Genomic DNA, 13,204 nt, shown 5'->3' on the forward strand with positions numbered 1-13,204 from the left:
AGGTTTACTAAAACATAGCTGCTGCATTCCTCAGCATTGTACCATCTCCCAACCTGAGAGGAACATCCGCTCGTCCCGCCTACTAGCACCTCCCAGCACCCGAAAGACACACATATTCAGTTAGTTTTGTTTATTGTGAATTTAAATAAATAAAATTGTTTGCTAATAGCTACTAACCTTGAATTAGTGCTATTTTTCAATGTCCGTTCCATAGCAATCTTTATTTTCCGTATGGTATAAAGAAAGAATACAAAAATATATTCCCGTTAAAAACAAATATTTTAGAGCTTGTCGTTATTCAAAGTAAATGTAGAAACATAGCAAATAAACATAGCAACTTCAATTTGTACAGCGACAATAATTTATCTAAATATTTTGTTTGTATTACTTGACTATAACTTAATTTAAAAAATAGAAAATATAATTTTTTTTGGATTTAAAATTAAAATTAAAAAAATTATAATACAAAAATGATTTTTTTTCTTAAAAAAAGGCTTTAGTTTTTTCTCTACATTCTGTACTTTTTCTGTACGCTCCAATTTATGTTTTATTAAACAATAAAATAAAATATTTATTTACTAAATAAAAATATTTATTTATTATTATAAATTCCGTCTAGAGTGGTTATTTCAGGCACTGTGACTTAGTCCGAATGCAGGTTAGTGTAAACTTAAATAATTCGCTATATTCAGGACGATTTTCAATTTAAAAATATTCAAGCCGTGTTCGTGGCACAAAAGTAAATCATGTAATTGGATGATTCGTTGGACTCCATGCACCTCTTCCCGACAGCTGACAGAATTTAATGCTTCTACTGAGACAACCGTACAGTCCCACAGTCTGACAACGCTATGCCCTGGAGTTATGCTCGGACAGCAAGGAGCTTCGTAAAAAATCTAGACCTTAAGTCTCCGAGTATTAGGCGACAAGACAGTGTGACAGAATTGGCTATATCGACTAATAATGTTTATCAAGAATTTAGTATATAGACTGTATGGGGTCGGTAACGTGTGTCCTCATGTTCATTAAATAAATCTACACGGATTTAATATCCCCCTGTACTCGTTCAGTACAAGGAATATATAAAATTTCAACTATAGAACCAGAAGCGGATAGTGTGGATGGTGAGTAGCACAGACTAATAGGATAACATTGAGGTTTTGGGTTTTTATTATAAGTTTTATTTAGACTCCATTTGGCTTTTAAAATTATCAGAGTCGTTATAAATATTATTTGTAAATTGGTTTGGTGTTATGTCCTGATGAGTGGAAATTAATTGGACTAAAATAGAGTTGTCAGTTATAATGTTCCTTACTAATTCTTCAATTTTTGAGGACGTGTTCCCCAGATTAGCCAGGGTCGTATTTTCTAAGTTTACAAGATATAGTGGGTTATCAGAGCTCATTGCCATATCCATTCCATTTTTATTAAAAAGATCCATTATCCAGGAAACCACAAAAAAGCAAGCAGCGTTCATTGGAAAAGCTCTTATCAGAGTAGAGTTCAATCCTCTAAAGAAAAAGAGAGTACCCTCTTTTTCAAAGCCTTTTTTCGCACAGTCTATGAATCCATTGTATTTAGCATTTTTTCCTAGGGCGTCCGCTTGCATATGCGTTTTAATTACATCAATTGGATAGCAGGCTAGCCATGAGGCTATTCCAGCACAGCCTCCGGCCATAAGAGTATATGGGATATTAGGACTATCCCTTTGCCGCATCAAATACTCATAAGATACAAAGTAGCTGGAAAATCCTAAGATAATATGAAAAAAGACAAAAAATAGTATAAGTGCTATATTCAGAACCAACTATCCCATTGATATTTACTCCAAGAGGAACTATGTATTTTATCTTTCAAAACATTTCTTAAAGTTGAAAAAAATAATATATTGTTCATAACTTTTTTTTGTGTTATATCTACAGTGGCGAGCACGTATGGATACATGTTTATCACTTTTCACTTTAAGCGCCTGTAAAATCTTTAAAAATCAATCAATCCTTGTGATTTTTTTTTAAAGATTCATTAATTTATTGAGAATGAAAAAAAAACAACAATTTCAATTCAAAGAGATCCTTTTCCTCAAGACATTTTAATTTGTTCAAAAAATGAGCATGTATCAACTTTTGCACGTTTCGTACTTTTCCAATGTTTTTTAAACAGAGCCCATTGATTTTCAATGGGATTTAGATCTGGACTATTCAGCAGGCCACTGGATTAAGTGAAAACTCGAATTATTGGGACGATTTTTCACGAATTTAGCCGGGCTACCGTCTGGCTGGAAAGTGATCTCGGATATGGGGAAGTCACATTTCTCTATAAAATTTGACAAAATGGGTTCCTAAATAATAAGATAATATTCTTTCTTCATTATTCCATCGATTTTAACCAATTGGAGAACGTCCCATGAGTGGAAGCTCTGCGTACGATCGGCCTGACACCGGCAGATAGCCAGAAAAAACCTGCCCTCTCTCACAAAAAGTGGCTGCGCATCTTATATTTACCGAGGAGCATAGGAACTGGACCAGGGAAAATTTTAAGAAGGTAATTGGGTTAGATATACCAAAATAAACCGTTTTAAGTCTGATCGAAACGAAAACTACTGATACCGCTCATGTGGAAAGCTAAAAAATCATCAGGTCAAGGAAACAATAAAGCATGGACGAGGAAGACTGACGGTGTAGGGCTGCTACACTGCTATGATAAATACTAAGGCCCTTTGGAACAAATATTTTTAAAAAATTATTAAAGTAAAAAAATTTGAAACGTGCAAAAGTTGTTACATGCTAATTTTTTGAACAAATTAAAATCTCTTGAGGAAAAGGATATCTTTGAATTCAAATTGTTGTCTTTTCTCATTCTCAATAAATTAATGAATCTTTAAAAAAAAAATGACAAGGATTGATTGATTTTTAAAGACTTTACAGGCGCTTAAAGTGAAAAGTGATAAACATGTATCCACACGTGCTCGCCACTGTAGATTAAAAGCTTTGTAAGTTTATGAATACAGCTATCAATCCGTCTGTTGCGTGACCTTCATCTAATCGTCATACTACTTGAATTGTTTATTTTTATCGGGAGCGCAATAAAAGCTCGCTCTCTTGCTCTTGGCGATTTCGTCCCGCTTTGCCACCGTAGGTTAGCTAGAGTCAGAGATTTGAATTATGAAGAAAATATAGTTGTTTGCTAATATTGAAGGAGATCGAGCATATTCATTTTCGCCCCGCCTATAAATAATTAAATTACAGCCACCCAAAGTTCTCGGTGATCTTCATTTAGAAAAACTCTTCTAATTTTTCAAGGCGCCCCCGGATGGACTGTAAAGTTAATTGTAGGCAACAACAAAGTGTGACAGTAACACAAGAAATTGCAGTATATGCAAACACAATCGTTGCCCGCGTCGTGGTGTTTGTGTCCTACCAATCCATTTGCATAATCATCGCGTCGGTCGCGCCAATATTAATTTTTGTGCAAATTTCTGCTACCGCCGAGGGATGCCCTGCGATAAAGCCAGGAAAGTAGCAATTGGAGTAGTAGCAAGTAGCAATCCAAAAGAGGAATCAGAGGTATTTGCACATCGATTTCAATTCAAGGCACAGACGTATGATACATAGTGGAGCTAGATTGCATGGAATTTATTAATGATTTCTTATAAATATAGCAAAATACACATAAATACATACAAATCGACACATACAGACATATGTGAACCGCTATTTGGACGCAACAGTTATATGTCGATAATCGATACTGTTTCGTCGATTTACGGATCGTTACTGTCGATCGGAGACGATACAAAAATTTCGAATGTGTTCAGAGCAGAAGCTGTAACAGGGCAACCGAGCTGTTAGCACACCAGGCTAACAGCCTGTTATCGCTGCTGGGTGCCGCGCTCAGTTAACAGCCAGTTACATAGCCCTCTGCCTCGCTCTCGAGCTTTCGGTTCGGTGCGCTCCTACGATCCACACGACGCTCACGGTAGTCTTAGCATGTAAGCTACAAGGAGTTACGTTTCCCACCCCGCTACAAGCTGCCGTCGTGCACATACGCGCACCTACAATCTACATATATACATAAATACATGGAACATATTTATTGGAAACACTCTGACTTCTTCATTTGGAGAATGCAAACAGAATGCAATGCTTATTCATCTCGTTTTGAGACTTTGAGAAAGTCTTGAATCGTCGATACCAGCATCTGTCTGCTGAAGAATCGACGAAGCCAAGGCGGGACAAAGTCAAGCAACATAATTGCAGTTCATTTGCTTGTTCTTCCACTTCCACCAACAGTAGAACTCAGCGAACTTGTAGCTACTGCAATTCAGGAGACCATGTAGTGTCAAATTTCCCTCCATTTTCGCGTCTCTCGGTGATGCAAAGGTTTGAGTTTGCCAAGTCAGCATCCTTATGCATTAACTGTCTGCGAAAAGGCCACGCTGTTGTAAAATGCAAAGCCAATAAATGTCGAGTGTGTAGCCGCTCACATTATACATTATTGCATCGATACACAGTGTCTCGCGTTGCCACCACCCCAAGAGAGTCCTTCTCCTCCATCAAATCAGAATCAAACTTCCACGTCACATGTTCTGCATGCGACAGCGTTGGACAGGGTAATTCTGGCTACGTCGATTGTAAGCGTCCAAACTAAGAGCGATGAACACATTCTGGCCAGAGCTCTGCTCGACTCTGGATCACAAACAAATTTCATTACCGAGGACCTCGCTAATTGCTTACAGATCCGTAGAGAGGAGTCCTGTATTAACTTGCTTGGAATTGGTGAATCTAATTCTCAAGTAAAGGATAAAATACACACAGTGGTGAAGTCGCGAATAAATGGTAGTGAGTTCTCCTTTGATTTTTGGATCCTGAAATCAATTTCAGGTTATCACCCTGACCAGTCAGTGAATGTGACTGACTGGCGAATCCCAGAGAACCTACCTGGCAGACCCTTATTTCTACAAGCCACAAAGAATATATATGTTAAATGGAGCAGAATCGTTCTTTGAATTATTAGCTGTTGGTCAAATTAAACAAGGTCCTGACTTTCCAACTCTTCAGAAAACCCTTCTTGGTTGGGTTGTGTCGGGAAAATAAGTTTCCAGGAGTTCTGCTCCTCAAATTACAAACAGTTTGAGTTGCAGTAAGGAGTTGCTAGTATCCATCGATAGGACCTTGAAAAAGTTTTGGTCACTGGAAGAAATGTCATCTACCAAGAAAATTGCCACACCTGCGCACAAGCTATGTGAAGAACACTATCGTAAGACGACTCAGGTACTATCTTCAGGTCGGTTTGAAGTAAGGCTCCCGTTTAAATCAGATCCAAATTGTTTAGGCAACTCCTTTGAGGTTGCGAAACGGCGGTTTTTGTCGCTTGAAAGACGATTGCATCGTGACCCTGAGTTGAAGAAAATGTACTTGGAATTCATGGAAGAGTACCTCCCCTTAGGTCATATGTCTCCTACTGACAATACGATTCCTTCTACTCCACACTACGTAATCCCTCATCAGTGTGTTCTGAGGCCCCAAAGTACGTCTACCAAGCTCCGAGTCGTGTTCGATGCTTCGTCCAAGACGTCCTCACAGGTGGCCTTAAATGACATTCTGATGGTGGGACCTACCATTCAAGAGGAATTATACTCGACACTGCTCCGTTTCCGTCTGCACAGGTTTGCCCTGACTGCTGATGTTAAAAAGATGTATCGCCAAGTGATGGTGAACGAAGCGGATCGGCAGTTTCAGCTCATAGTGTGGAGAAGAGACCCGTCTGAGTCCTTGAGAATATACCAGCTCAACACCGTAACATATGGGACTGGACCAGCCCCATTTTTGGCAATTCGGTGTTTGAAGAGGTTGAGTGAGTCTGCGAAGCTCTCATTCCCTAGAGCTGCTAACGTTATTGGGTCCGACTTTTACGTCTATGACTTGTTGACTGGTGCTGCATGCGTAGAGGAGCTAAGGGCAATTAAGTCCGAAGTGTCTCAGGTTCTTCAGACCGCAGGGTTTGAGTTGACTAAGTGGTTTTCAAACTCACCCGAGATCACCGCATCTGAGAGCACAGCCAAACCCATAACAATCTCGGATTCTGAGTCGACAAAGGCGTTAGGAATCTCATGGTAACCTACTGACGATGCCTTTAAGTTCAAAATTGACAATTCAGCTATGGGTCTCCGAGCGACAAAACGTAACATACTATCGGTGACATCAAAGTTGTTTGACCCCCTTGGTTTATTAAGTCCTATCGTTATAAAAGGCAAGATCCTATTGCAGGAGCTTTGGCTTAACAAACTAGATTGGGATGAGTCGATCCCGCTGCATTTGGAAACAGCGTGGAATAAGTTGAAAAATACACTATCTCAATTGGAAGACATATCCATATCTCGGTTTGTGTATTCCGATCCGATGTCACCGGTTCAAATACATGCCTTTGCTGACGCCTCCATGAGAGCGTATGGAGCGTGCGTCTATATACGTAGCAGAACTGCAGAAGGTTTAAAAGTATCATTGTTGACTTCGAAATCCAAAGTAGCGCCGCTCAAGACCAAAACGCTCCCAAGGCTTGAGTTATGTGCCGCTCACCTTCTCGCAGATCTCTGTCACAGAATCAAGCCCCTATTAAACGTGCCCATTGAACGAGTCGTTTATTGGTCGGATTCAGAGGTAACTATTCATTGGATTTCGTCTCATCCATCGTCGTTGTCGACTTTCGTTTGGAATAGAGTGGCTGTTATTCAAGAGTGGTCAGATGATGCTACGTGGCGTCATGTACCCACGAAACAGAACCCAGCAGATATTGTCTCAAGAGGTTCTGACGTCGACGAAATCGTTGTCAATTTGGTTCGAGGAACCATCATTTCTGAAAGAGGATGCACAAAACTGGCCCAAGAACGCTTATTTCGAACCTCTCGAAGATCTTCAACTGGAAAAGAGGAAGACTGCGGTTGGACTGACCACTTCTACGTCAGACAGTTCGATCGTGTATGCGCTGTTTTAAATGCAAACCTCGATTGTTGACGCAAATTATGGAGAATTTACCCACAGATCGATTCCGTGCTCTCCGCCCATTTTCAATTCACGGGGTTGATTTTTGTGGACCAGTGCACACGACATTGAAAACTCGCGGAAGGCCCCCATACAAGTCATACATTGCGCTTTTTGTTTGTTTTGCGTCCAAGGCGGTTCACATACAAATAGCTTCATCTAACCTCTGATAGTTTTTTTATTGGCTTTCCAAAGGTTCGTCGGGCGCCGAGGATATACCCAAGTCGTCTATTCCGACAGCGGGACGAACTTTGTCAGAGCGAGCCGCCACCTCAGCGATCTGCGGATTTGGCTCAGGGAGCAAGGGGACGTACATACCGCCGCGAACAGGTGAAAAGCTGCCAGGAGCCTACTCCTACGGGCGGTAGGCAGCGCGCTCCTAACCGCCGAAGAGCTCGCCACAGTCCTTGTCGGTATCGAGGCAATAATGAACTCGAGGCCGCTGGGAGCCGTCAGCCAAGATCCAAGCGACGGCCAGGCCCTTACACCAAGGCACCTGCTAACAGGCGGGTCGCTTATCGCCCCCACAGCACTGTGGGCTCCGTACCAGGAGAATCTCAGTTGCTTGCGGCGATGGTGACTTGTCTCGTCAGTCAGGCAAGTGTTTTGGTAGCTATGGTCCCGCGAGTATGTGCTGGGGTTGCGAATTCGGGGCAAATGGCACCAGCGGCAACCGAACCTCGAGGAAGGAGACCTGGTCATCGTGGCCAAGGACAATCTGCCGCCTCAGGAGTGGCTCGTGGGGAGGGTCATCGCCAAGCACGAAGGATAGGACGCCATGGTCCGGGTGGTCGAAATAAGAACTAGCACTGGAGCGGTTTTTCGGCGGACCATACACAAGCTTCCGTCGCTGCCAATGTGTTGAAGCCGTGCAGGCTTTCAACGAGGCCGGTGTTTCGTGACCTTCATCTAATCGCTTGAATTGTTTATTTTTATCGTAATTATGAAGTCTAGTTACAGTTAGGCTAGGGCAAAGCGGGAGCGCAATTAAAGCTCGCTCTCTCGCTCTTGCTACCGTAGATTAGCTAAAATAAGAAATTTAATTGTGAAGGATATAGTCTATCTTTAATATTGAAACAGATCGAGCGCAATAATTTTCGCCCCGCCAAATACACATAATTAAATTACAGCCACCCAAAGTTTTCGGCGATTTTAATTAATAATTTAATAATTATAATTATAAATTTGTTGCCCAAGCTTACCGACTGGGAAATATTACGTTTTTATACGCAAAGTTTATGATTTATTGTGTTACTCCTTGCTCAAATCTTTGCAACGAAGGAGTTAGGGTGTTATGGATCACAATACTGTATCGAAAACGAGCTAGAACATTTTGAATGGCAAGGCCCGTAGCTTTTCTTCTTTACCCGATACGAATTTATTCGTACGCGCCAGAATTGGTATCGGAGACGATGATTGCCGCATGGTTTTTCTCTCTCAAACTTTTGGTATCGCTGCTTGGAAAACGGAAGAATTTTGTAACAGTGAGATCTAACAGAAGTTTGGATACCAAATTTGGTTGCTCTAGCGCTCACTTTTAGCAATAGGCAAGGCCGACCATGAAACGTGTGTGTTAGAGGGAGATAGAGCCAGAAAGAATGAAATTGTTTTCTTCATTCGGACTATAATATTAATACGATCAGGTTCCGATTTTGCAGTCTAGAAGGTATGTTCATTCTTTACGATTTTGCGTTTTTGGCTTTCTCGTCTCTTTGAAATTGTGAATGCCACAGATTTTCGTCCGTTGTGGGGGCGGGGCGAAGTTTTGAAATACACTTGTAACAGTGACATATCACAGAAGTCTGGATACAAAATATCGTTGCTATAGTTCTTATAGTCTCTGAGCACTAGGCGCTCATAGGGACGTACGGACGGACGGACAGACAGACAGACATGGCTCAATCGACTCATCTATTGATGCTGATCAAAAATATATACACTTTATGGGGTCGAAAAAGCTTCCTTCTGAAGATTACACACATCCACTTTAACCACAAATCTAATATACCCATATACTCATTTTGAGTATTGGGTATAAAATGAGGTCCTTGACGAACTAAAGTGTTCAAGACGCGTCTTTGGAGATACTCGATACTCACATGTACTGAGATTCCTGATCACGAAGCCGATCTAGACCTACATGATGGCGTAATTGCAAATATGATTCACAGACCGAGAGGCGTCATCAATCCCCAATCATCTAGCTTGGTCGACGACCAGTTTTCCAAACGATATCCGCAGAGATTAATGGCGGAGACCTTCACTGGGAACGACGGTTATCCACTGCATCGGCGCAGATAACCCGACGATAACGGTCGAACTATCGCTTTACTCGGAGATGTCACGCTATTACACTTGGAATGCTGCATCGAAGATATTTAAACGACGAAAGTATGGCGATGCAGTTCCTGGTTATCCGAATGTGCGTTCTACTGATGGTCTTGGTCGTATGTATACATTTGCTTCTACAGCTTATATTTTGCGGTTTTTGCTGGTTAATGTGCGTGGGTCAACGTAATTTGAGTCACTACCCACTGTGAATGGAACAATATTCCCAACATATTAAAAACTCCCTCTTTTCACCAGTCAAGGTTTCTTCGGGTGTACTACAGGGCAGCCATCTAAGCCATATATGTAAGAGCCTTTACACTATTTATTAATGACTTGCCTTCGGTGTTAAAATACTCTCGTATTTGGATGCGGATGACATTTCACTTCATTCTCGCTTGAAATCCGATCTCAATAGCTTTCAGTACAAGGTATTTGACGACCATAACGAAGACTCTCTATACCTCGCTAGTTCGTTCGATCATAGATTACGGCTCCTCTGTACGGCCCTCAGTACAAAATACACCAGGACCATATAGAATCAGTCCAGAAAAACTTTTTACTCTTTGCTCTGCGGAGCCTTAACTGGGATGCCATCTTACTCTAGTATACTGCTATTAGTAAACATGCCATCTGCCAACTTGATCAAGAGTGTCGCATAAACGTCGTAATTTCTATTAGATTCATTAGAAACTATATATTGTTGTCCCTTCCACTTTTTAGATCGAATTATTCCTTGCATAAACCTTTTAGGGTCTTATGCTCGGATTATAATTCCGTCTACCACATTATATCCACCACTAATTCCCTTCCTCTTATTAATTTACTAATACTCACATACCTTTCTCGTTAGAATTAATTATAGTGGTATTTGTACTTAAAATGCATGCTTAGTTTTCTTAGCAAGTTAATACTTGCGCCCCTCGGTCGGTTGGCCGGGAGGAGGGCTGCGCTTTGCCTGGGACCGGCGCGTCACACGGGTCACTTGATGGTGCAGTAAGTGCATCGCATCTTAAAAGATGCAGTTATGGAAAGATACGTCCAAGATCGTGCAGCATGTGAAGAACTCAATTTACTAGAAAACGATACACATTGGGATACGACATTAAAACTGCCGTTAAATCTTTAAAATATTCAAGACCCTATTTATAATATTGCAAAAAACTCCGCAGTGGCAATAGTTTTGTCAGCATCGAAAATCATAAACTGCGACGAATGCATAATGGCGCAGTCAAAAGCAGTTAACGGCGCATTAAAAGATATACGCAATAACTCGAGATATTTTGCAGGCACTATGATTCTACTGTCTTGCTATTTTCGCTAAACACACATTACAAGATCAACGCCTACCAATAAAATAAACGCATGCCTAAAATCATCGAATCTATGTGAAGAAACTTCAGTTGACAATTTTGCATTGCAAAATTATACATCTGCTGAAGATTTCTGAGTCGATGAATCGAGCGAATTGATTTCATTTCCTCAGAATTTCTCAAGCTTTGTCAAAAGACATAATCCGAGCATAAGACCCAAAACGGTTCATGCAAGGAATAATTCGATATACAAAGTGGAAGGAACAACGGTATAAAATTTATAGTCAGTCTAATAGGAATCGTGAAGCTTATGCGGCTCAACAGATCAGGGCTGTCTATGTCACCCCTGATCAAGTTGTGGCCCAGTTAAGGCCCCGCAGAGCAAAGAGTAAAAAGTTTTTCTGTACTGATTCTATACGGTCCTGGTATACTTTGTACTGAGGGCACCATACACAGGAGCCGTATTCTAAGATCGGACGAACAAGCGAGGTATAGAGAGTCTTTGTTATATAGGGATCGTCAAATTCCTTTGACCACCTCTTTATAAACCCAAGCACGCCCATGGCCTTATTTACCATGGTAGAAATGTGTTCGGAAAACTTTAACTTGGGGTCTAACATAACACCCAGATCATCCACCAGGGTAATTCTCTCAAGAGAACCACCAAATAGGGTGTAGGGAGCCAACAAAGGGTTAGAACGATGAAATGTCATAACTTTGCATTTCGAGGCATTAAGGTGTAACAAGTTTGCACTACACCATGACTGGAAGCTATTGAGATCGGATTGCAAGCGAGAATGAAATGAAATGTCCTTGTACTGGACACAGAGTTTAACATCATCCGCATACATAAGTACTCGAGAGTATGTTAATACTGAAGGCAAGTCATTAATAAAGAGTGTGAAGAGTAAGGGGCCTAGATGGCTGCCCTGTGGTACTCCCGAAGAAACCTTTATTGATGAAGAGAGGGAGTTTGTGTAGAGGACTCTTTGAGACCTAGAACAAAGATAGCTAGAAATCCATCTCAGGAGGTTAGGCGGAAAACCTAAAAGGTCAAGTTTATGCGCTAAGTGGGAATCGTTTACAGAGTCGAATGCTTTACTGAAGTCGGTGTAAATAACATCCGTCTGTAAGTTACCTTGAAAGCCTTTAATAATGAAAGAGGTAAACTCTAACAAGTTCGTGGTTGTTGATCGCCGCCTTATAAATCCATGCTGAGTTGGAGATATAAGTGACTTGCAGAGATGTTGCAAGTGCGGAGTTAAAACCTTCTCAAACATTTTGGGGATAGCGGATAACTTTGCTATTCCCTACAAGTGAGTAAGAATCCGCTCCAGAAACTCCATCAAATATAAGCCACTCATCGTTGTATTGTCTTTATTTTAATAAATGGTTACAATAAGTTTCTTTTTCTTAACACGTTCTTCTCTGCACGTCTACTCGCTCCCGCAGTCGAACTCTTACTTACTATCGATATATCTTCCTCTACCCTTGACTATCCCTAGCGATAGATCGATACTCATTAAAGGGCTGCCAACCCTACATTCGGCCGTCCTGACTCATCATTCGACCCGAATGATTGAGACCACATCTTCATATACTCTGCCACCGTATTGGTCTTCAAAGGCCCTTCACCATCACCCACTTTCTCAACAATGTACCGTCCATGTCTTAGTTTACGCGTCACAATATAAGGACCCAAGAATCTTCCCTTTAGCTTCAATCCGGTTCCAAATTGGGTACGCTTAATAGCTACCATATCATTAACTTGGTACTCTTTTTCTGGTTTCCTGGACTTGTTGAACGACTTGCAATTTTCATTTTGTATCTGCACTATGTTATCTCTGGCTATCTTGCGAATTTCTTCTTTCTCCTGCTGCAGCTCTAAAATATACTCTTCCTCTACAAGCTTTTCTAAGTCACTGTCATACTTTGTCCTCATTTTTATGCCTGTCAAAATCTTAAATGGATATCTTGGTACTTCTCGGAGGAGTGGAGTTTATAAACGATTGTACCCTACCAATATGCTTGTACCAGGCTTTCGGATCTTCTGCGCAAAGCTTTGTTAACATAGTAGTAACGACCTTATTAATTCGCTCTACCTGTCCATTACCACGCGGCACTCCTGTCGCTATCAGCAAATGTTTGATATCCTGTTCCTTACAATATTCCTCGAAAACATTAGCAGTAAATGCAGTGCCTCTATCCGTGATCACACGCTTCGGGTTTCCAAAAACTTCGCCCTGTTTCTGCAACCTATCAACCACATCATCAGCGCCTGTACTCTTTGTTGGATAAAGCCAGACAAATTTAGAAAAAGAGTACCAAGTTAATGATATGGTAGCTATTAAGCGTACCCAATTTGGAACCGGATTGAGTTTCTGGAGCGGATTCTTACTCACTTGTAGGGAGCCCACCAAGGATCCCTACAATTTGCTATACCTCTATAATTTTTTGCATCAGACTTGCTACCTTTTTTAAGGAGAGGAATTATAAACAATTCCTTCCAGATTGGGGGGAAGCAAG

At 41.1% G+C, this 13,204-nt stretch overlaps 1 protein-coding gene across 4 annotated transcripts in view; it reads right to left on the reverse strand.

Moving 5' to 3' along the window:
- Positions 1–1,147: 1,147 nt before the first annotated feature.
- LOC26534138 (mitochondrial basic amino acids transporter) overlaps positions 1,148–13,204 on the reverse strand; it is a 278,776-nt gene continuing 266,719 nt past the window's right edge. For all 4 annotated transcript variants that reach the window (XM_033379339.1, XM_033379336.1, XM_033379337.1 and 1 more), the window contains one exon: positions 1,148–1,752. In XM_033379339.1, coding sequence (XP_033235230.1) covers positions 1,181–1,752 — 572 coding nt within the window. In that variant the 3' untranslated portion in view covers positions 1,148–1,180. The remainder of the gene's footprint in view (positions 1,753–13,204) is intronic.

The sequence above is a fragment of the Drosophila pseudoobscura genome, chromosome 4 (genome assembly GCF_009870125.1).
Source record: "Drosophila pseudoobscura strain MV-25-SWS-2005 chromosome 4, UCI_Dpse_MV25, whole genome shotgun sequence".
Taxonomy (NCBI): domain Eukaryota; kingdom Metazoa; phylum Arthropoda; class Insecta; order Diptera; family Drosophilidae; genus Drosophila; species Drosophila pseudoobscura.